Below are 25732 nucleotides of genomic sequence, written 5' to 3'. Positions count from 1 at the left end.
AAGACTTGAAGATTTTTCCTTCTTGTGAATGATGATTGATATGGTGCTATATTTAGGTTTATTTGCTTCTTATAAAGTTGACAGAAGGTGCTTTTTACTCTTCTATAATGATTAATAATAATAAATAATTATGATGCTAATAAAATAATAATAATAATATGATGCTAAATAATAATAATGATAATATGATAATAATAATAATAAAATCTATTGAAATACAAAAAGAAGAAGAAAAACATCAAGAAGAAGAGAAAAGAAAACACTCACTCCGGCTTTCTGAATCAACACTAATCAGCTGATCGTCTGTTGAAAAGCCCAACCTTGTTGCAGTTGACGATTTGTCGGGTCAAAGCAGACATTCTTGAAGATTTAGTATTACAGAAATGGCTACGCTTCGATGTTTCGCGAGAGTTTCACAGCTGTACAGGTAAAATTTTATCATAGAAATAGGCGTAGTGTTGAGAGCGACATAACTTTTGGCTTAGGCCTATGGTAGGTAGCCTAGTAGACTAACTCCAGGCATATTGTTTTTCACGATTAAGTTTAGTAAGTCCTCCACTATTCTATAAATATGTTTTGTTCGTGAGGTCATTGTGTTATTTGTTAGTTATAACCAGTATTAGCCTATGTTAGTAACCTAAATTTACAATGCAATAACCTGCCCATTTTAATAGGCCAACGCTAGGCCTATCAGGCTAGGCTCTAATTTGATCTGTTTGTGAGGTCGGTATTTATGTGTTGGTCACAACCAATTAGATAACCAATTTTATGGTTATAACGCAATAATCAACCTCCGCATAGGTAAGTACTACCTATACCTAGTTCGACTTCGATTCGAGGTTAGGCCAGTAAAGGTATTATTTTATTTATGGACGTTAACAATGTAGTGTATTTTAACTTAGTTCACTATGTTAAGGAAGTGATAACAAAACACTTCTTCTCAATACATTATTGTCGCTAATGTATACTTACAGAGAAAAAATAATATTAAGTTTTTACCTCGAATTTTTCCTAAGTCGGGAGAGGTGTTTCCTCTATGGTAATGTTTACTTTTAATGAGCCCTCTAACTTACTTTCTTACACAAACAAAAGCAGTTCCAGTTACTCATTATTGGCCAAGAGGTGTGACATCGTTATGACGTCATGGGTTTCATAACCAATTACGAACGACTTTGAGCGAAAACTAAGTTTCACTATCATTTCAGCGGAGCAATAAAGTTACCTGTCCAGTGTCCACTGGTATCCTTGTTTGACTGAATACTCGAATAATGGATCAAAAACCGGCATTTTGTCTTCCTGTAGCTATGGCAGAGGCAGTGGCTGGCCCTTTTGGCATTAATTTTGACAGAGACCTTCGATTTCCTACCGATTGTTTGCAGTGCAATGTGGGTTACAGTGAATTTTATCATTATTTGTCTAGTGGTGGTAAAAAAGTTGTGATTGAATATGCTCAAAGATATAATTTAATTCTAAAGCGAAAAAGCTGCGAGTGTTGTGGAGCTATTTGCCGCGCGACACCCAAATCCATCCGCCATGGTAAGTAGCCTTACTGTAACCCCTGTGGCTAGCGCGCGCAGCGCAACATTACCTCTTGCCAGTAAATGCCGTGCTTGCCAAGAATCTTTGAATATGCGGATAAGGCGCGAAGCGCCGTTCCGCCACGGCCTTACTGACAGCACACACAAATCGATCGTCGCGGATATGTAGTCGCCTCCTACTTTGTTTGTTGTTGTTTTGGTATCGCCGCCATATTGGTTTTGGTGTTCTTCCGCCGATTTCGGTCGAGTGGGCCCGCGAATCTGTAGGTGTTCCCAATTATTATTATTGCTGCAAATAGTACTCCTTTCTGGTATTTCCCCACCGAAAACCCCCGATTCCCAACTGGGGGCCCCCAAGCTAGTTGGGTGGAAAAGGGGGTTAAAATAACATTTCCTCAAGAAAACAAGATGAGATTCACTGAAAAAACACCATTAAATGAATGATTGTTAACTGTGTTTTAGAAACTGGTGATGCGGCTTGCTTCGGAAGAATGACCAAAAATACATCATTGGAAAGAGGAAGATTTGCAAATGCGCATGGTGTTAGAAAAAAAAATCTAAAAAATTCTTCTTACCTTCCAAGAGAAGTTGAAGAGTACCGCTATTATTTTGTTTAAGTACATCCACTCATTGCAACTGGCTGACAGGCTAATGCCGACATATCGTAAGCAATTGTTGGTAAGTTTGTGATAATAGATTGATAATTCAGCTTCTTTTCAGTGTTTTATTATTAGTAACCCAATTTACTGCAATAATAAGGCTGGTTTTTTCAATTTTTATTAATAGAAACAATTTTTGTACCTACTCAGTATGCTCGCCATAAGCTAGGCCTAGCTTAGCCTACACCACTTGGTCTTGCAACTGTAATACAGCCACATTGGACAAAGGGCAGTTTTTTTATACATTTAAAAATTAAAAAAAGGTGTCTAATATGCCGACAAATACAGTAATTATTGAGATTAGGTTTTTGAAAATTACAGTACCATTTATGCATTTTTAAATACATATCTTGTATTCTTTCCTGATACTAAATATCAAACTGGTCTAATGTTGCCTGTTAGTTAGCAGTCCTTTCAGTGAGAGTACTTTTACTTCAATCTTACTCATTTCAAAATAAGAGGGACTGTATGCAGGTATTACTTTACTCAGTGATCTGTGTTTTATATAGATTATTTGCATACCCAGGATTTTGGTTTTTTGTATGAGTATGAACTCATTTATTTGCATTTAAATCCAGAACAACTTTATCAGCACTGAAATCCAGTACCATGACCACTCATCTAGAATCGAGTAATATATAACTCCTATATGTACTCTACTCCTGTCATTTTTCACTGTCACTTTTAACTGTAATCTGGAGAACTTGATTAATGCCTTTTTCTGGTACTGTGTAAAATCACACTTTCAACTCAAATAGCCTAAGTATTTACAAGTAAAAAACAACTGAAACATGTTTGATGTACAAAGAAACATGTTTTAGATATAATGGAATTACATGAAAGTTAATTCTACCTAATTGTGCCTGTCAGTGGTTCTTCGAGTCAAATTGTTTTGGGTGGGACCATAGTTGTAACTATTCCCTTCCTTTTCATAATGTCCAGTGTGTTTGATTTTAAAAGATTCATTCGATAAAGTAAAGATTTTCTGTATTCTTTCGCGTCGTCTCAAAACTTGTAGACATCTGTGTGTTAACTTTTAGAGTTCTTGAGTTTAGAATAGATGTAATAACTCACAGATTTCCCCTTTTCAGAAATTAAATACAGTCAAGGCAATTGTTTTCATGAAACATTTTAGAACTTTTGGTTGCAGGTATCCATAATAAGTCAGAATGCAGTTCATGTACCATTTATCATTTGGGATTTTCACTCGGCAGGTATGGAATTGCAGGTGGAATTACAGCAAGTAGCCTTCAGCCAATGCCTCTGGCTAGAGTGGTACCTGTGCGGCTGATGAGCGCTCTGAGCCCAGAATTTGAGGATGCCAAAGCTAGGTTGGGTACCCTAAAGGAGGATCCAGGTATGTGCTGAATATAGCGTTTGCATCATGTACAGTACAGACATAACCCTTTTTACAAGCAAGTTACATTTTAGATAGCTCCAGATAGCCGTTTGTATGATGAATTGTTTGGAGAGTTGGTTACTGTATTCTTCATGCTTATTTAAGTACAGTATAATGTCAAGTCATTACAGTACTGTATATTTGTTTTTTCATCCTAAATCACTATACAGTGTACAAGCAATACTGTATGTACAGAATAGGCATGGAAAACAAAATTTGAACTTACAGGTGGCAGAGGGGAGCACTCTAAACAGTTTTAATTTATATTCCCATTTGTTTATATCGGAATGTTTGTAAGTTGAATGTTCGGAAGTAGGGTGGTGTTTGTACTGTACACTGTCTTATGATATAGATTGCAACAATAATTTCCCAGCTTAAGTTTTCTCCCATGGAGAGGCTAGTGCCATCAGTGCTCCTCACCTGGTGCACTGTAAGCATTACTTGAGGTTCTTTGTAGTGTCCTCCGACTGCTAGCTGCAACGCCTTTCATTCTTTTTACTTTACCTCCATTCACATTTTTTCTTCCCTTTCCAACCTCTACTGACAATTGTTTCATAGTGTATCTGCAAGGTTTTCCTCCTGTTACATCTTGTAGCCTGTTACTCTCAATTTTCCTTTCAGCGCTGAATGACCTCACAGGCCCCAGTGTTTGGTCGTCAGCCTAAATCAAATATGGTAAATTGTATTCCAGTTTAAGTTATCTTTAACTAGTTTCATAATATCAAATCTTTTACGGTTTCACAGGGAATGATGTGAAGCTGAAGATTTATGCTCTATTCAAGCAGTCTACGACAGGAGCTGTTAACACCAAGCGTCCAGGGATGATGGACTTTGTGGGCCGTGCCAAGTGGGATGCCTGGAACAGCCTTGGTAGTATGAGTCAAGGAGATGCTCAGAAAGCTTACATAGACCTCATTAATTCCCTTCTGAAGGAAGAGGTAATTTTGTAGATGTTGCTGAGTTTGGCAGTTCCTTTGTGTGGCGTTCACTCTTGTCACGCTGACTTCTCAGTTTTGTTTCGATATTTTGTGTGCTGCACTAGAACTGTTAGCCATTCTACATGAAATAGGGATTTGTTTTATAAGATCATTTTCTGTTAATTTTTATATATGTATTCCTGATTGTATAATGTTTGGAATCATAGATTTCTGCATGTAATGGAAATCAAGAAAAGGAGCTCAGAAGAACCTGTTGGAAGTGGATTATACATTTCTCTTTCTATCTCTCTCTGTTATAATTTTGTCACTCACAGGCTGCTGCTGAGCCAGAAACAAAAGCTGATTCAGATCAGAAATACGAGAATTTTATAGTCACATGTGAAGATGGCCTACGAACAATTACTCTCAATCGTCCGAAGAAGATGAATGCCGTTACAAGGGAGGTGAGGCCTCAGTTAGCATAACCATAAGTTATTCTTATAGTGTACGAGTGGAAAACTGAGTTATTAAGCATATCTTAGGCAACCAAGTGTAAGCTTTCAGTCACTGGAATGCTCTTCCATAACAGTGAATAAGAAAAAGGTGCTGCTTTTATGCAATAGAACTTTGAAATTAAGTGTATGCAGTTGTAAAACCATTGAGGGTATGCTGATAGTTGTAAAAATAATTAAGTGAGTGTGTGCAGTGTTCATTTATGAAAGTAATTTTAACTGTTAGGTGTCTAGCCTTTACAATAAATTCATGATGTTGATACTGTATATCAGTTTATCTACTATTTCTAACTTCTAGATCTTATACAGAATTATACAGGTTGTCTCAATTAGGCTTACTATGAAATAGCATCATAGCTTTAAGTTTACAAAGGTAACATCCCATTAACCATCATTGTCTTGTTACAAGAGTTCAAACATTTGAGACTCAGTCTCGATGAACTTTCCGGTTAAAATGATAACTGATGTTACTTCTCTCCCTTTAAGAATACCTTAATCTCAACCCCCGCAGTCATGTTAGTCTGCTTTGAATCTACCCACCAGCACCAATCTATATCCTTCCAGCAGAAATTTGCTAATTCTTGTCCCTGTATAACACTAATGGAATTTTGCTCTCTTATCAGTGTGCAATCCTCACAATTTTATCCAGGTTGCATGGTGAAGGATCTCTCAAACTAGTTCTAGGCTTTTCATAAATGCAGTATATCTAATATTGCAAAGTTTTTAGTCTATTATTAGGTAGTTTAAGAGTTATTAAATAGTTTGAGTATACATAATCACATCTACTGAATAAGACTCAGTGTTTACACATTGGATTTATTATCAAACCTGTAAAAGGGGAAAATTAGAGTAGTATACTGTACAATTAAAGAAGTGGGCCAGCCTTTTAGGTATAGACCAAAGGGAATGAGTTGAAAATAAAAGGCAGAAAATATTACAGCATAGGGCCAGTGGTGTACTGAAAAAAATCTTCAGTCACACCTGTTAAAGTATGTCATGCAAGTTACTTTGTTCTCCTTACTCCCCCTCCCCCACATTCCTATGATGCTGGTCTGTAGAAAACAGTGGTAACTTGGTACAAATACAGTATGCATAACTTTACAGATGTACGACGAGTGGATTGCAGCCTTGGACGAAGCCGCAGCAGATCCCAAGACTGTCATAACGGCAATCACTGGTGCTGGGAAATACTACTGCTCAGGAAATGACCTTTCCAATTTCACAAACATCGACATGTCGAAGATGCATCAGTTGTCAAAGGATTCTGGAGTCATTTTGGAGAGGTATGGAAGAGATTTACTTAATTACTTCTCTGTGATAGGCACTACCAGAAAATGTAATGTTGATTAGTTTCGTCAGGCAATAACAGGTTTACTTGTCAGTCAGCTGATAATTTTATAGGATGTTAATGCTGGGTCATGATGGTTTTTTCTGAATGGCAAGATGTTTATGGAGCTAGTTAACATCTGTATACATACATGCACTCTCTGTGATTTCATTTTTCTTTAGAGTTTTCAAAACAGGATTCAGTTAAAGAGTTGTATTCTTGGCTCCCATAGTAGGTAGACACTTGCCTTTAAGAGTAAATGAGAGTTTGTAGGAGTCCAGATAGCCATTGAATTAGGGGACTCATTAAGACCTAGACCAGATAGGAATTTACCCATAATGTGCAGAGGAGAGAGTGGAGACAACTCATTTTACATGTATTTTTGTCTTAGGTAAATTTAACTTAGGAATGTTAAAGATAATTCTTCATGTTGTGCCCTCTGTAGAGGGGTAGCATCTACAGTGCACTTCATGCAGTTCACTAGAGGCATTATTTAAGGTTCTTTGCAGCCTCCCTTTAGTCCCCAGCTGCAACCTCTTTCGTTGCTTTTACTCTTCCTGCGTTCATATTCTTTTTCTTTCGTCTTACGTTGCACCCTCTCCTAACAATTGAGTCATAGTGCAACTGCAAAGTTTTCCTCCTGGTACACCTCTCAAACCTTTTTACTGTCAGTTTCCCTTTCAGTGCTGATTGACCTCATAGGTCCCAGCACTGGCCTTTGGCCTTGTATTCTATTCTATTCTATTCTATTCATCTGTTACCTTGTCAAGTTATTAATGACAAAAGACTAAGTTAATGGTTTATGGTAAGTTCATGGTAATAAGGATGGATGTGATGTCAAAGTGCCTAGGTTTATAAGGTATTCAGCCTTGCTTAAGGAGAGTGAAGCATGTTTGCTTGAAAATAATATGAAACCTGGTAATCTGAAAAATTTGTTGAGCCAAAAACCACTAGAGTTATGATTAGTATTGTTATCGGAACTATATACGCAATTCATATGTGTCAAATGTCGCTGTTAGCTTGTTGAGCAAGCTCCTACAGTGAGAATGTGAAGGAGATCAGAAGTTATTGCAAGACAGTATGAATCTTGAATGCCAAAATGCTTTGAGGTTTTTACACTGCCATGCAAAATCTGACATAATACTGCCTCTAAATTTCTCAGGTTTGTCTCAGCCTTCATTGACTTCCCAAAACCACTTATAGCCGTTGTGAATGGCCCAGCAGTTGGTGTGTCTGTTACTATCATGGGGCTTTTTGATGCAGTGTATTCTACCGATGCAGTAAGTACTCAGGAAGCAGAAGTGTCTCTTTGCTTCGTACTGCCTCTGTGTTTTTTGGCCATTGCTAGGATTTAAAACTGAGACCATCGTAATCTTTATCATTATTCTTTATCATTACCTTTATTCTTTTTTGTAAAACTATACTTTCTAAGTCAAAGGGCTTTTAGCCATGTTCCATGTGAATTTGTACTCATTTTTTGCTAATAGTAACTATATAGTCTGAATTCAGAATTATAGGCAACAGTTATAATGTGACATTCATAGGTACCTTTTGAATAATAAGTATTACAAAATACAACCTCATAAGATTTTTGCAAAGAAAAAAAGGAGTACAACAAAAGAATAGTTTTATTCTAAGTTTAAAACTTGTAGTTCCTTTTTTGTGCAAATGATTGATGTAGGCCTAAGGAATTTGCAGCCATCTTTTGAATAATTTTGAAAGTTTCTTGATTCATATTGAATTAAAAGTACTGTGTGCAATGTTATGTGAATATAGTTAAAATTTGATGGTTTTAAGTAAATTTGTAATGACTTTGATTTAGAGGTAAATTCCCTTTTTAAAAGAGAGGAAGATAGGTGACCTTATGCTTAAGGATAAACCCTTGAGTTTTACAGTAAACATACTTTGGAATAGTCCTATAATTTAGTCATAAAGTTATTAACTTTGGTATATAATTTAATGAGAAATCATTTGAAGTAGAAATAAGAGTAAGAATATTGGATTTAACTTTTTTGTTAATTGTACATTGTTAAAATACAAGTCTTATTATATTTATTGCTGCCATATGTTACTTTAAATCAGTTCATTGCCTTTATTAAAAGAATTTTTTCAGATGAGTTTTAGCACAGATCAGGAGAATACAGTACTGTGCTGAAGGGTACTCTGTCTGTACACAGTTTAGTATTTGCTCATAAAGTTACGGTGCATGTATTTCACCTTAAGCTCTAAAGTTACTTACAAAGCAGATGCATTTGTGTCATGTTCATTATTTTAACTTTTATAACCTTTAAAGTTTGCTTGGGGTCCAGAGGGTTATTATGTTTTTTCTTTGTTACAGGCAACTTTCAACACTCCATTCAGTGCTCTGGGGCAGTCTCCAGAAGGCTGCTCTTCGTACATTTTCCCGAAGTTGATGGGATTTGCCAAAGCAAGTGAAGTGCTCATGTTCAACAAGAAGGTCAGTTTCCATGCATGTCAGATATGTGACTCATTTTTTTATTATTATGGTATTAATTGTTTCTTTTATTGTCATTTTTAATTTGTTCGCTTGAAATACCTAATTTTATTATTTTCTTTCTTGTAATGTTTCTGTTATTCCTTCAGTCTCGTGTCATTTCAAGAGTTTTGGGTATTGATGCTGCCAAGGTTAGACATATCACATTCCCTTATCCATTTTCCATAGGTAGATACGGGCGTTTAATTGGCTAAATAGTAACCTCATATGATACTAAGATGAACATAGACTGACCTCACATAGGTATTAATGAGTGATGTACACTTTTAATGTCATTTCAGCCGCAACTGCATCACTTAGTATTTTACATGTCCTGTTGTCCCTTTTATTTGTCGTAATGACCTGTATAATTTCTTCCGCTGTGTCTTGCATCAGTATTCACCTTTCGTTCAAGAAAAAACCCTTCAGACCAGAACTTGGAGTCTGTGATTGGGATTCAGTGCTTTGGTAAAGCTACCTAATACGATCTTACAGTAATTTTATCACTCTATGTCATTTCTTTAAAAGGGTTGTTTGATTCATTTGAGATTTGTAACAGTTGTAGGCTTGTAATTTCCAAGCTTTATTGATTGTTCATATTTTTGTTATCATAAGGTAATGCCTTCATTGGTTTTTATATATATAATACCTTTTGGTGATTGCATATTTTGAAAGCTTTTAGTGTTATAAATTTTGTAACCATTGTTTATGCAAACAAACAATCTCTCTCTCTCTCTTTCTCTCTCTCTCTCTCTCTCTGGTAGTGACATTTTGCTTGGTGAGATGTACCTGTGCACAGTCTGATTAATCAACCGATATCACATGTTTAATATACGACTAGAAAACTAATTATATCTAGAAGTGTTCGTGAATTGTTGTTGATAATATTAGTGTGAAAATAATAGGATAAATCATCTACTAAGTTAGTTTGTCGAGTGAATTATTGTAAATTCGATCAGGATGGCAGTAAGCTCCAACTGTGGAAAGAAATGGCAAAATCATGCTTGCATTGCAGATATGCAATATGATGAATTAGCAGGAAGGGAGCTGGCATTGCTCATCTATGAGATCAATAACAGCCCTAATCAAAAAGATACAAAAGTATTCATAGACATATTGGAAGGATATTTTCATACATTCAACTTACCTGTCAGATATATACATAGCTATCGACTCCGTCGTCCCCGACAGAAATTCGAATTTCGCGGCACACGCTACAGGTAGGTCAGGTGATCTACCGGCCTGCCGCTGGGTGGCAGGACTAGGAACCATTCCCGTTTTCTAATCAGATTCTCTCTGTCGCTGGGAATGTAAACATATGTTTACTTTCCCTCCTGATTTGATTTTCGTGTTTCATCGCCATCGATCTTCTGGGCCAACTTTTACAGGGAAGTTCTGGATCGGTGGTTCGGCATACGCTTTTAATAACTTTTTAATAACTTTTAATGAATTAACTTCGAAGTTTTCGAAGAATAGAGGATGTGTAACTACCGAAGTTTTTGGTAGACAATTACATAGTTTGCAAGAAAGGGAAATATAAATATTTATTCATTGATAAAGTGTAATAAATGTTAGAATTTGATTGAGGAAAATAAGGTAACTTCCTATTTGAGGAAGTCAGAAAAACATAGAACTAGATATGTTTTTTTTTTTTTAGAAGCTTTAATAGCTCTCGTTATGACGAGCAGTTAGAATATTAACAGTACTAGTAGTGTAGTTTCCTCATCACCTTCTTACTTCACAGAAACTACAAATTCATTTGCAATTTGAAGATAAAGGAATGTAGCTCAAGATACGAGCTATTATAAGGTAAGAAGTGATTATAGTGTTCCCCATTGCAATAGAGGGTGCGTCTGATCGGCTCTTGTCTCGCTCCCAGGCCTAGACCTCTTCCAAGCTCACAGGCCCAGAGGAGAAGGAATGTCGAAAGCCTTACGGAGGTTACAGAGAATCCCCACCGATCAGGCGTCCCCTCGGCAGGTTCTGTAGGACGTCCCAGACTGCCAGGGATAGCCATTGGAAAGGCATCCTAATTCAATGTGTTCCCCTTATTATTATCGTCTTGACGAATAAGGAGAAGAAACATTCAACGGCGTAGATTAAATGAAGATGCAAGATAATCTCGTCTGGCTATCGGAACCTCAGAAGAGACGGAGAAAGGAAGACATCATTCGATAACAGTTGCGGTAGAGGCATTGCCCTATCCGGGTTCGTCCCCCGTTACAGTTGGACGGGGGGGTCTCTATCCCATGGGGGTTTGAAATAGTTATTTCAATAAATTCCTCATCGGTAACTGTATTATGAAAATATATCTATTCTGAGAAGAACGAATTAGATATTAAAGAATATTTGTTGATCGAATGAATTATATGGATCTCGTTTAGTGATTACACATATATATATAACTTTTAAGCTTCTAGCTCCTTGGGCATGAAGCTCCGGTAACGAGGCTCAATGCGCCTAAAGCGTCTGAAACAAGGCGCAAAGCGCCTGAAACGAGGCGCAAAGCACCTGAAGGGCCTGAATATAGGTGCAAAGCGCCTGAAGCACTATGAACCAGGATCTTCATCGGAAATGGAAGTCCTTCTCATTCAGAAGAAAGGGAGGGCTATGTCGAAAATGGAAAGTATTGTCGAATTCTAAGCAAGAACAAATGTACAAGAGATCGGAACCTTCCGCACACAGAACCTTCCGCACAAGCGGAACCTTCCAGAAGGCGGAAGATTCCAGATTCAAATAACCTTCCAGACGTACAGAACTTTCCAGGCGAGGATCGCCTTTCAGATGCTCGGAACTTTCCAACAAGAAAACTTTCCAAGCGCGATACGTCTGCTAGGATCCAGGAGTATTCTGATCACGATACTCCTCCCAGGCGCCAGGAGTATTCGGAACGCGATACTCCTGCCAGGCACCAGGAGTATTCCGACGAGCACGATACTCCTCCCAGGCGCCAGGAGTATTCGGAACGTGATACTCCTACCAGGCGCCAGGAGTATTCCGATCACGATACTCCTCCTAGGAAAGCGATACTTCTGCCAGGCGCCAGGAGTATTCCGAGCACGATACTCCTCCCAGGCGCCAGGAGTATTCGGAGCGCGATACTCCTGCCAGGCGCCAGGAGTATTCCGAGGACGAGGAGTATTCAGATCGCGATACTCCTCCCAGGCGCCAGGAGTATTCTAGGCAAGATACTCCTGCTTAGCGCCAGGCACTTTCTCCTACAAGAAGAGCCTGACAACCGCCAAGAGTCCTCCAGGCGAAAGGTGAAAGACATTCGAGGCTTCTCCTGATAGGGACGGGAGTTGTCGCACAGGCGGGGGGGCCGTCGCCCTGTCAGGATTGTCTTAATGCAATAAAGGCAAGAGCAAGTTCGGCTTTTTCCAGGCAGGGGACTCAAGATGTAGCACAGGCTGCCGTAGCCCTTGTCAGGTTAGAGTCGGTACTGCTAAAAGCCCTTCACCTTTCGAAAGGAAGCGCTCTCCTCCGGTTGCTCAATCTTCTCCCAACTTGAGGAATGGAAGATAGAGCAGAATTGTGAGAATTAGTTCAGTATTAGTAAGAGGATATTAAAATCATCCTCCTTCTAAAAAATAATGCAACCAACCATTTACAGAAAGAGGGGCAATCGTTTGGAAGTTGAACAAGATTCGTACGAGCTCTCATTCATTGATTAGAGGCTCTTCCAGATAAGAAACGGCGTAAAATACGGACTTATCTCCAAGATAATAAAGCTGGAGAGATTCTCTTCGATCCTCGGTTGTCATTTGCGATCTCTTTCGACTAATACCCATTCGGGATTATTGACGAAAAGAACGAAGAGAGTAAGATTTCCATTCTTTCTCTGCATGTCGGAAAGGAAAGAATGTCGTAGAAGGCTTGCTGTATACGACTACTGAATGACAAGTCATATACGCTATACCATAGTTGCCTTTCTGGTTCGCTACGGATTTATCTATATCCTTACAGGATTTTCCTAGTAAGGACTTCGCTTAAAGGTTTGTTACGACAATACCTACTCAGCTTCGGTATTTACAAAGGTTGTTTGGCTTAAATTTGCATTATTGAGAGCTTTCTTAGACTCGAGAATAATTATATCCATTCATTGAAGGGAGTAAACTGGCAACTCAGAATGAATGCAGCCAGGCAGTGAACGAGACGGCTGTAATTGTGAGCCAATCCAGTACCATCCGGTTCTCGGTCGTGAACCGTTGGTTACATCTCTCTCTCCTAAGGGATCGAATGCTTCACCATATATTCCCCCTACAATCAGGGACTTAACCACGAATTGAGGCGATTTTTAGGCAAACATGAATAACATCGTATTCGTTTTGCTAAGGATCTCTCTCTGCCTCGGCGAGGAAAGAATGTAGTAGAAAATTCACCTTAAGATAACGGTACGGTTAAGCCTTATGCACACACCGTGGTTAATTACAGAGTTCCTACTATCCTTACAAGAGTTTCCTAGATGAATGCTGTTTACCACAATGTGACGGTATTATAAATGATTTTAATTCGGCAGAGCACGATTTAACCTATTTGGAAACAGACACGGAACGTAACGATCCTTACCAGGTTCGATGCGGGATTTTGCATGTCCGTGAGAACCTTTTGATCGACGATAATAACTGTTAACGTATGTTTAACATTTATTGGAAAGAGTTGTCAGACCCTGCGGAAAGTATTCACAGATCTCTTCGGCAAGGCAGAAGATGGAACGAGCTTCTTATAGATTGCTTCCGTTTCCTCGAAACAAGAGAGGTAGCAAGATACGCCATCTTAATTTAAATAGGGGAATAAACTTTAGTCTTTTTTTCCCTAGTTATATATATTCTTAACAGATATTAAAAATAATGGGCGTCAAAGGAAGAAGATGAATGCATCATTTTGTTTTTTTTTTCAATAAAAAGGTTGGATTCACAGAGGTCACGTTCTTCTTTCAGCATGTGTCGGAAGGTTTTTGTTCTAAGAGAATAGAGATTTTATCGGAATCTATTATAAATATTGGACCTGAAAACCTATCCACTCTGAGTCTATCTGCGTGCAGACTGACCAGAAGTAAATATGAATGAGAGGATTTGTTTTTCAAGGGAAGCTTGATAATTCCCTTTAAATATGTTAAGACATAGAGTTGCTGCAGATCGTGCTAGATGGAAAGGGGAAAGGGGAAAAACTGTCCTCTTTCCGATAACCTCTGTGAACCACATAATGGTTTTCTTCCCTTTCAGAGGGAAGAATCACCTTGGTATTTTATGCTATCAATGAACACAGTAAAAAGATATACTCTGTCTCGACAAAGAATATTAGAGATAGTAGAGAATTAAGATCTTCGGGATCTATACAATACCTCTATACGATAAGAGTAAGATACTCTTATACTTAGAATGGGATCCTAATTTGGGCCTCAGATCCGTGTTCCGACAAGATGGAACTGCTCCTAATCAAATGTTTCTCTTGGTCCTAAACGATCAAAAGGACAAGTGAAATTTTGGGCTTTAGAATCTGGAATCAATTCTATGAAGACTCGGCAATGGGTTCTGGCCAGCATGTAGTGTTTGGCAAAAGAGCTAAAGCCTTTATTCCTGGATCAACGCTTTCAGATAGAGGTTTCGTGTCCGGGTAATGTATTGACATTTGTCATCTACAGAAGAAGACAATGGTTTAAACGTTTACTGACAGAGTCTTTGGAACGCATGAGGGCTCAAACTACTTCCCAAAAGGGTCAGAGAGTACATTTAAGAGCTAGAAATCAGAGCCTACCATTTCAGCTCAGAAATCTCTTGTTTAAGCTTCCAGGCTCCTTCCCTTCCTTCGGGCAAGGATAGGGAAGCTTCTGCAACGAGAAAACTCATCAACATTTAGGAGGAGAACTCGTTAGCAACGGAAGTATTCAATAAGGATCCTCCTCGGAGGAAGACTTGTCTCTCGGACTTTTAGATCTCCTATCGTCTACTGGATGTAGCTGACTAAATTTTGATGAATGTGCAGGAGCAATTAGCGTCTTTGGTAGGAGTCCTTTCTAAGAGCCTACTCGTAAAAAGGATGACAGGCTTCCGATTAGAGATCCAAATACCGATCTCCTGTCGGGCGCGACGAACCCTACAGGGGAGTTGTCGCACAAGCGGCCATCTCTGGGGGAGAGCGGTGCGTTAGGCAGGCGAGACGTGGGAAAGGAAGTAACTCCTGCCAAGCGTCTGGCGCCAACTAGGAGCCAGGCGCCAAGTAGGCGCAAAGAGCCTGACTTTACTGTAGATCGTTCTAGGCCCAGATCTTCATCCAAGCAAACAAGAGCCAACTGGAGAAGAGAGAACTCCTGATAGGAGTATAGCGCCCGCTAAGCGCAATATACTTGCCATTCGAAAGGCGCATTCCATGAGCGATACTCCTACCAAGCCACAGGAGTATTCGGAACTAGATGCGCCTTCCATAGGTCAGGAGTATTTGGGAAGAGATACTCCTGCCAGGCGCCTTGAGTACTCTGACCTCGATACTCCTCCCAGGCGCCAGGAGTATTCTAGACTTTTTACTCCTACCAGGCGCCAGGAGTATTCGAAGCGCATGTGCCTACCAAGAGTGCCTACCAACGCGCCAGGAGTATTCTGAGCTTAATACTCCTAACAGGCGCCAGGAGTATTTGGAGCGAGATGCGCCTTCCAGACGGCAGGAGTATTCGAGGAGTGTTACGACTGTCAGGCGCCAGGAGTATTCCAAACAGGATACTCCTCGCGCCAGCAGGCGCCAGGCGCAAGCCAGGCGCTAGGCTTCATCCAGATGAGATCCAGTTCAAAGAAAGTCCTAGTCTTCTTTGAAACAATGGTAATCTCTAAAGCACTTCATAAGTGACTTGATGATACCTTCAAACAGCTGAGAATTTAAAAGCTCATGAAGTGCGAGCTTTTGCAAGTTCTTGTTCTTTTCGTAACAATATGTCAGGAAGACATATTAGCTTTAACATATGAGAGATGCAACTATGTGTTGACTGCTCATTACATGAAGGACTTCAAGTTAACCTACGGGAGATCCTTCTCTCTTGGTTTATACGTATCAGCGGATACGTTGCTGGGATAAGGAGCCGACACTGATCCTTTAATAATGAGTTGAATTTATTTTAACTTAGTGATTTTTTTTTTGAGGTTTGAAAGGAGTTTGGGGGATAACTCTTTTTCAATTTTAGCGTGAACCCTCATGTTAGGAACAGGTGATCGGGATCGGTGTTGCGCTCCTTAGTTATGCCAATAGGCATAGGCATGTTGTCATATAAGCGGATTAGCACCCATTGACAAATGCCAATTAGGCTCGACCGAGTAAGTGGATAAGACCCCATCGGTAGACCCACAAGAACTCTTGGCCACAGATCACTATCTTGCTAAGGCTCTTGAGACGAAGCAGACCTCCTATGCAATAGCTAGGAAGTCGACCCTTCGTCTAGAAACACAGAGGAACCAAGGTCTATAAATACCTTACAACACAGTTGTTTACCTGTCTAGTCAGGAGTTAGCTGTCTCTTGCCCTCCACCAAAGGGTGTCAATCAGCTATGTATTATATCTGACAGGTAAGTTGAATGAATGTATGAAAATGATATTGTTATGATACAATAAAGTTTCATACATACTTACCTGGCAGATATATACGATTGAAGACCCACCCAGCCTCCCCGCAGGAGACAGGTGGAAGAGAGAATCTGATTAGAAAACGGGAATGGTTCCTAGTCCTGCCACCCAGCGGCAGGCCGGTAGATCACCTGACCTACCTGTAGCGTGTGCCGCGAAATTCGAATTTCTGTCGGGGACGACGGAGTCGATAGCTATGTATATATCTGCCAGGTAAGTATGTATGAAACTTTATTGTATCATAACAATATCATGATTCTTCAAACTTGAATAAATCAGCAGAAAATATCATGAAAATAATTGAAGGAGTTCCAAATAAAATTCAAGTGGTCAAGAGACTTATAAAGAAAATTTACATCAATCAACACATTCTGACAAAGAAAATGACTAAGGTGAACATTGTGAATATACTAATTGATGCAATAGGAAAAATAATACCAAAAGCATGCAAACTTTGTAAGGTGTGTTATAGCATAGTTAACCCACAAAACCTGATCAGAAAATGTTATCAATGCAACAAACCCATGCATCCCCAATGCGCTGAAGTCCAGCAAGATACGAGTAAGGATACAAGAGTATTTTGCTTAACATGTCTCTCATGCATAGATAATGTTATTAAATCAAGACTTAATGTGCAAATAGTAGAGGATGAAGAAGATGAGGAAGAGGAAGAAGAGGAAAATGGAAAAGAAGAAAACAAAACTGAAATGACAGAAAAAAATAATGAAAACAAAGAGCAGGACAAGAGTATGGATGCAGAGATACTCATAGATACTACATATGAAAAATTAATGAACATAGTAATATGTAGACCCCCTAATAGTAAGGAATTTGACACAATAATAGAAAAATCACAAAGACTGGACTATTCTCCTATCCGGAGACTTTAACTTTCCTTTCGTAGATTGGTACATATAAAAAGGGGTAATAGTAGTGCAGAAGATAAGAGGCAATTCGAAAAGCTATTAGATATGCTACTAGAATACAACATTCAACAAATAAATCATCTGCCAACAAGAAAGGAAAATACTTTAGACGTAGTATTTGTGAATGAGGTGAATTATGTTAAAGAAATAATAGTTTATAATGCGAGTATTTCAGACCATAATGTCATAAAATTAACAGTCCATTCCAAAGCAAGTGAAAACAGAGATAAGCAAGAGATGAAAAAGTGAGGATATGGAAAATACAATTTCTACAGTAAAAGTATAAAATGGTCAGAAATAAATGAATTAAACAAAGTGTGGGATAACATTTTGTAAGTGATGAAATGTAGGTAAATACGGATATATTATATAAAATATTAGAGAAAATAATGGATAAATATATAACAAAGAAGAAAAGTAAACATCAGCCATGCATACCAAGAGACAGAAGGATCTTGTTCCAGAAAATCAGTGGAAAAAAGGTCTTGCAAAAGAAAAGAATGCATGGAAAGTGATGGAACTAAAAAGTAAGATAGAAAATGCAGAACAAAAGATTATACAATAAAAAAAGAAATGAAAAACAGCACTTGGACGAAAAAATCCTAGTAAATATCAAGCAAAACCCCAAATTATTGTACTCACATGGGAAAAAGATGAATAAAGGAAGAATAGAAATAGGCCCTCTAAGAAATGAAGGGAGATTAACGAAAAAAAAGGAAATATACAGCATATTGGCAGAAAGATATAAGAGAGAATTTACCCCTAGAATTGATAATGAAGATAATGATCCAGAAATAAGGGATGAAAATAGTAAATATTTATCGGACATAGATATTAATGAAGCCAATATTGTGCAGGCTATTAATGAAATTAAAAATGGAGCAGCAGCTGAGTCTGATGGTGTCCCTGCTATTTTGTTAAAGAAAGTAGTTCATTCTATCGCAAAGCCACTTGCAATATTATTAAGACAAAGTGTAGATACAGGCAAGATTTATGATGAGCATAAATTAGCATATATTACCCCTACTTTCAAAAGTGGATCAAGACTAGAGGCAAGTAATTATAGGCCTGTGAGTCTAACATCACATATGAAAGGGTAATGAAGAAAAATATGGAAAATTTAATAAGAAATAATTTGTTTAATATAGGACAACATTACTTGTGATGAAGATAGGAATGCGCTACAAAGAGACCTTAACAAAGTACATGAATGAGCAGAGGTAAGTAGGATGGTATTGAATCAATAAATTATGGAGATAGAGAAGGAAAGCCATATGCATATAGGGGACCTAATTAATGAGACTGTCACTAATAAGGAAGCAGTTAAAGACCTTGGTGTGATGTTAAATAGGAACATGTTATGCAATGATCAATTAGCAATTCTATTAGCAAAATGCAAAGCAAAAATGGGAATGTTGTTACGGCACTTCAAAACAAGAAAAGCTGAACACATGATTATGCTTTCTAAACATATGTTCGTAGTCTACTTGAATATTGCAATATGATATGGTACCCACACTACCAAAAGGATATTGCACAAATAGAGAGTGTACAAAGGTCCTTTACAGCTAGAATAGAAGAAGTTAAGGATCTTGACTACTGTGAGAGACTACAATTTTTAAAATTATATAGTCTAGAAAGGAGAAGAGAACGCTACATGATAATTCAGGCATGGAAACAGATAGAAGGAATTACCGAAAACTTCATGGAGCTAAAAATATCAGAAAGAGCAAGCAAAGGTAAATTAATAGTGCCCAAAACTATACCAGGAAAACTAAGGAAAGCACACAGGACGTTAATCCACTATGCACCAGCAGCGTCTATTCAATGCGTTGCCAGCTCATTTGAGGAATATATCAGGAGTGAGCGTAGATGAGTATAAGAATAAGCTCGACAAATATCTAAGCTGCATCCCAGACCATCCAAGATTGGAAGATGCAAAATATACCGGAAAATGTACTAGCAAAACTCTGGTAGACATTAGAGGTGCTTCATACTGAGGGACCTGGGGCAACCCAAACAAGATGTAAGGTCTGTAAGGTAAGGTAAGGTCTCTCTCTCTCTCTCTCTCTCTCTCTCTCTCTCTCTCTCTCTCTCTCTCTCTCTCTCTCTCTCTCTCTCTCTATTTTATTAAATAGGTGTGTCAAATTAAATTTGTTTAAAATTCTCAACAGCTCACTGCACATGAGGCTTGCGAACTTGGACTCGTGACCCAGGTGTTTCCTGATGCTTCCTTCCAGCAGGAAATATGGCCCAAGATCAAAGCTTATACCAAGCTCCCTCCCAAGTCTCTTATCTATTCCAAGGCTCTCATACGCGATGTTGAACGTGAGACGCTTAAAAAGGTTGGTATCAATTTTCTTTGGGATATAATAATAAGTAGAAAAGTAAACATTCCCCTACTGGTACGTGCTGGACAGAAGTTAAAATTTAGGTTTGTTCATGATTCAGAATTTAATGGTAGTGCTGTACTGAAACTGAGGATTGGAATATGTTTACAAATTAGTATACAAACTGGAAATGGCCTCTCTTTATATAGTACTCATGTTAACAGGTTTATAAAGTCTTTGTTCTTGTTAGAAGTTTTACAGTAAACAAGTAAAAAGTATAAAAGATTAAATTGTTAATAGGTAAAAGGTTTAAAAACATTTGTAGAGTTTTTTTGGATATGTTTTGATATTCAGAGAACATAACCGATAAGTGGTTCTGATCCTTTCACTATTTCTGATGACTTACAAAACTGTACCATGTTCTTAATTGTGCGACTTCAAACCAGTCACCATACAGTCTAGGGTTCTGACCCTTATTCTATTTCAGGGGATGTCCCTAACTTCTATCCTTTTACTGTATTTCTGTTCACATTTTTTTCCATCATACTTTCCATCCTCTCTTAACAATAGTTCTCATAGTGTAACTGCTTTAAGGTTTTTCTCCTGTTACGCCTTTCAAACCTTTTACTCTCAGTTTCCCTCTCTGTGCTGAATGACCTCATAGATCCTAGAGCTTGGCCTTTGGCCTAAATTTTATAATCCAATTCCAATTGCAGGTGAATCGTGCCGAGTGTGACCGCCTGGTTGAACGATGGACGTCGGAGGATTGCATGAACGCCATCATGAATTTCTTTAACCGCAAGAAGTAGATTCTTTGTGGGGAGGTATGTTTATTGTCCTGCCATCTTCGGTTTTGAGAACTGGGCCAAATCTGGAGTCTTGATGTAGGAATGTCCTCTGTCAGTATGTATTTACTGTAGTAGTACAGTAAAACAGAGTTGCATTAACATATATATTAACAGTTTTGTATTTGTATTAACTCTTACAGCACATAGTAATTAAGCATGCTTCGTTATATTATTTGAATATGTAGAAAGACTCAAATTATTTTGAGTCTTTGGCTCGCACAGTATTGCAAAAATTTTGTCCTTTGATTTATTCAACAATTTTTTGTTGTTGATGTGCCTTTCCTGTTTAAATTTTTCTTGAAAGTTAAAGTGGAGATCTTTTTTCAAATTTTGTCTATTTTTGTTGAAATTGCCATAGAAGAAGCCAATTGCAGAGGCAAAAGATCATCCGAAAAATATGGATAATTTTCATTTTTAAAACCATTGCCTGATCAAACTAAGGTGGAAGGTAATGTGTATTACTATTGTACTAAAAATATGTTATTCATTGATACTATGCCTAAGAAAGACGTATAGATATCAGTACAAATATTTGTATATAGATATAGACAGCCCTTAGAGCAGTGATCTGTTTAAACCTTTTAAATATATTAGATTATATGATATATGTAAGAAGAGAAGAACTAATGAGATTGTTAATGTCTTTTGCTTTTTAACTTACCTTCTAACTATATGGAATTGAGGTGCCGTAATCAGCAGCTTGGTAAACTAGTTTATAATCAGTCTTCGACACAAATTGCTCTTGTACAGAGGAGATTTATAGTAGCTTTTATAAAAATTTATTCACAGATTACTGTAGAATAAATAAAATTGTGAAGGATTTTTGTAGTTGAAAGTTGAGTCTTATATTAAGGTAAACCCAAGATGACAAATTTTTGAATGGTGCTACATGATCATTATGTATTCGTAAATAAATGCATAGATGGAATTTATCTTGATATGAATATTTCAATTTTAACAGAGGCAGTGTCACCCAGGTCTGTTTTCTGACACCTTTTGACACCTTGCCAGTTAGCAGTGCATCAATTAGCCTGTATATTTTTTTTTATATAAAAATTGAAGAGAAAACTTTTTATCAGTCAAGCAAGAACATAATGAACTTCAATTTTGTCACCAGTATTTGCTACTTTGTACAAACTTAGCAGCAAGATGCCCACTGATGTCAGAAATATTCAGTTGTGACACCACTACAAGGTTTATAATGCATTATTGTAATCGTGCATGTCTCTCTTAGTAGTTAAGTTACTTTTATTTCTTTGTAATTCATAGTCAGACAGTCTTATTGTAATTTGCCCTAGAAAACATCTGTTATAAAGTAGTGTAGACCTTTCTCATCATATAAGAAAGAGGTTTCATGAAAGTGAAGATTTTACATCTCATATTGTTGGTTAGTTAAAAGAGTTCACTATAAAACTTCATGATTCATTTATGAAAACTAGATGGATCTCATCTGCAGTGCAGAACGAGAGAGTATATAGATGTGAAGTGCTTCTTCATTTGCTTTGCTTTTGTCATCAAGCTGTGCACTCCATTTTGATCTCCATAACTCCCAGAATGAAATGAGATGAGATATGTCTTTGAATAGTCTTATATATGGAGAGATCAAGAAGCAGATATATATAAGTGTTCACTTAATGTCTTCTACTTTACAGTGTGGGGCTTTTTCACCAGACAAAGATTTGTGGCTCAGTCGTTGGTGGACGGGAGCAACTATCAATGCAATTAGTTGTAATTGAATTCAGTGAAATGTAAATGTAATTTTGCTATCTGAATAAATATTTTCAAGTATAAGTTCCTAACATTGACTGTCCAGTTCATAAAAATAGTAAGTAGTTAAGGCATGAGGTACTACTCAGTGTAATTTTGTTTTACTTCTTCAGCCTGGAGAGAACCAAGTTAAGTTGGTGGTGGTAATAATTAACAAAGAAAACACACAAATTTATATGAATGAGGCATGGTTGAATACAGTTAAAAATAACAATGACAATTCAGATAAATGGGAATGAATATAACTGAAGAAATTGGGGACAAGTTTTGAAATTTCAAATTCCAGCTAATGAAAGCTGACCCTGGGTCTTTACCATCCGTGAACTTGTGCTTGTCATGTTGTCTCCAAACACTTGACTATTATGCAGGGACTGCAAAAACTATTTTATGGTTGGTACCATTATTTGATTTTCAGATGGTGACCATTTTATGCTTGAATTACCGTAGTACATTCTCAAACATGTTAACTACAGTATTAACATAGTTTAATGAGATTGCTTTGTCATATCTAGATTCATGGGCCTTGTTTGAAGGAGTCAAGGAATTATTCATACCTGATAGAAGCCACATGAAGTTGGACAGCTAAGTATAAAGACACCATAATCACCAATTGAAAATTAAAGGCAGGAAGCAGAAATTATTTATACCTGATAAGTGAAAATTTAAGTCACATGAAGTTGGACATTTAGACAGAAAGACACCATAGTGATTAGATGGATATTAAAAGGCAGAAAGCAGTGTAGCAGGAGTCTTTTGAATACTTCTTAAAACATTTAGCTTCCATTTTGTGCCATACAAGGTACATATTAACCAGCACCCATTGGAGCTCATTGCTTGATAGATTTCCCTAGCAGAGCAACCTTACTGTCCCTTTGATATAAGGAAGGGGCTTTGGTGAGTCATATAGATCAGTAGCATTTGATACTTGATTCCCCCTTGTCCTAGCTTGGGTAGAAAGGGGATGTCTGTGCTAATTATACATTTATATACTCCGTCTGTAGAGCACTGTGCAACAGCACAATGACCTGTCCCGTGCCTTTGTTGCTCGTGAGTGACCTATAAATGGCCTGTTTACATGTTGATCTGGGACACAGTGGAAAATACTTCGAAAAAATAACTGGAAAAGTTGAAAGTCTAGAAATTATTGTATCATGAAAAATCTCTGTAAAGCCTTTTTCCCCATTATGTGTGTGTGTGAGTGTTTGACACAAGCTGCAATATGTACAGTTATATTTGATCCAGCAGGAATATGAACCTGGGTTTTCATTGATGGAGGTCTCAGTGCCATAACACTATGAAAGTATAGGTTTCTGTCCTTGGAAATATATAAATTACTTTGAATTTTTTTTTTTTTTTTTTACAATTTTGCATCTTAAGAAGCATAGTGCTTGGTTTATGATAATGAAATATACACATCAGCTACCAATCCTTTCTCTCTCTCTCTCTCCTCTCTCTCTCTCTCTCTCTCTCTCTCTCTCTCTCTCCATGCACATACCTACTGACATATTTATATTACCTAGTTCTCCCAGTAAGTAACCTCACAGATGAATGAACCCACTAAGTAGTGTTCTTGATTGATATAGAAAACCAGGATCAGGAAGAGAATAACAAATCTGAAGTGGTGAATTTGGAGGTGTTCCAAGACAAGGGCAGTGTTGCCTAATTTGAGGTGGTTTGGAAACGCCTGTGAGCCAACTTATCTCATAATGTGAGGTGCATAAAAACATATACTATACGTCTTAAAAATTCAAGTATATTATTTAAAAATATATACTTTCATGAATGAAATTATGAAAATGAGGTGGTGCTAATTCAAATTTTAAATAATTCAAATTCAAATTCAAAAAGTTTATTGATATACATCAAATGGAGTGTAACAGCATGCTGCTATACTCACCTACAAAATTCAAAAGATTCCAGGCAAAAATCATAATAAATACGAAAATAAAAATAAAAAACAGTAATGAAAAGCAAATATTTTACATGAAAAGAATTTTAACCCAATTTATACAAAAGCAAATGCATAATCTGTCTTCCGTAAAGTAATATTAATGTGAAACCTGTTTTTGGTAGTGTTTCTCAGTGTGGGGTAAATTAAATCTTTGTGGGGTAAACATTGAGCAAAGGAATTAATTTAACTACGTTGTAAATCGATTAACTTTTACGGGTCATTTGATGTATAGAATTGCCTTGACCATTCTGCCGACCTTTTTATTTGAAAACTAGTTATTTCCAACCATGCCTGTAGGAGGGTAGTGCAGGCGTCAGTGCTTCTCACGCGGTGCACTGTAGGCATTACTCCAGGCGCCTTGGAGCATCCTTTCGGCCCCTAACAGCAACATCTTTCATTCCTTTTACCGTACCTCCGTTCATACTTTCATCCATCTTACTTTCCACCCTCTTCTATTAATACTGTTTCATAGTGCCACTGCAAAGTTTCCCGCCAGTTACACCTTTCAAACATTCTTACTCTCAATTTGTCTCAAAGCATTGAATGACATCATAGGCCTAAATTTTATATTCATCTCCTATATTCCATCTCCACTCCTACTTCCGACGACTCATATGCAGAAGAAACAAAGAATGAATAATGACATAAGTCTAGCGGGTAGCAGGGAGTCGAGACTTGACTAATATTTTATCCCTTTCCCCATATGATATGACGCCTCTTGTTCTAGACCTATTTCTACTGGTTTAACGAACATCATTAGAATGATAACGGGAGTAATTGATAGGAGTAAAAAGAAAAAGCATAGATTACAACGAAATGAAGTAAAATAATGCTAGTATTAACTACGTCCAGGCGAGTAGTAAACATTTCAGTTTGCCTATAAACTGGACCAGGCCAACTGATAACTCTATCTGGTGCGAACCGGTTTCCGATAGACAGGATGTGATTTCAATGAACTGTCGGACTTCGATATGTGTCACGTCAAGGAGAAATAATGTACGTGATTGCATTAATTATTCTCTCTCTCTCTCTCTCTCTCTCTCTCTCTCTCTCTCTCTCTCTCTCTCTCTCTCTCTCTCAGGGTTTTATTCTCTAGCTCTATTTTCTTGATTGATAAAGTAAAGGGCGTTTGGAGCGTCCTTTAGGCTTAAAGCCGAATCCACTGTAGGTATAGCCTCTTACTTCACCTCCGTTCCCGCTTCCATTCTTTTATCTTGCTGTCCAACCTCTCTGGTTCTTACTTATTAGTGCATCAGTGGAGTTTCTCTCCAGTAGGTCATCTCATTAAATATTATTTCCGGGCCCTTTTCACAAGATAGCACTGAAAACCTTGATAGTTATAGACCGTGCATGGTCAACCCACGGCAAGCGACTCGCCAGAGTGCATCCCTCAGTCGTACTTTACTCATTATTATTAACGTAACATATCCTGTAAAAAAAAAATTTGAAGATGATT

The 25732-nt window shown here is 37.7% G+C and overlaps 1 protein-coding gene across 2 annotated transcripts; it reads left to right on the top strand.

Moving 5' to 3' along the window:
• The first annotated feature begins 269 nt into the window (after positions 1-269).
• On the top strand, positions 270-22349 carry LOC135209139 (enoyl-CoA delta isomerase 2-like). 2 transcript variants are annotated; one of them, XM_064241794.1, is made up of 10 exons: positions 270-427; positions 3412-3554; positions 4341-4534; positions 4849-4977; positions 6130-6308; positions 7515-7632; positions 8691-8810; positions 19555-19725; positions 20427-20534; positions 22211-22349. In XM_064241794.1, exons 1-9 carry the CDS (start codon positions 384-386, stop codon positions 20517-20519), a joined length of 1191 nt encoding a protein of 396 aa, XP_064097864.1. In that variant the 5' UTR covers positions 270-383; the 3' UTR covers positions 20520-20534; positions 22211-22349. The 2 variants fall into 2 exon arrangements, with proteins under 2 accessions (XP_064097864.1, XP_064097862.1); XM_064241792.1 differs by having other exon boundaries at positions 20427-22349.
• Positions 22350-25732: the final 3383 nt, after the last annotated feature.

This window comes from Macrobrachium nipponense, chromosome 37 (genome assembly GCF_015104395.2).
Source record: "Macrobrachium nipponense isolate FS-2020 chromosome 37, ASM1510439v2, whole genome shotgun sequence".
Classification (NCBI taxonomy): Eukaryota; Metazoa; Arthropoda; class Malacostraca; order Decapoda; family Palaemonidae; genus Macrobrachium; species Macrobrachium nipponense.
Note: the sequence above shows the minus strand (reverse complement) of the source record. Positions and strands in the feature narration are given on the sequence as shown.

Coding starts and splice junctions, on each gene's coding strand:
- LOC135209139 (XM_064241794.1), top strand. CDS start 384: ATGGCTACGCTTCGATGTTTCGCGAGAGTTTCACAGCTGTACAG. Junction 4,535..4,848: donor ATTCCCTTCTGAAGGAAGAG/GTAATTTTGTAG, acceptor TGTCACTCACAG/GCTGCTGCTGAGCCAGAAAC. Junction 8,811..19,554: donor TGCTCATGTTCAACAAGAAG/GTCAGTTTCCAT, acceptor AATTCTCAACAG/CTCACTGCACATGAGGCTTG.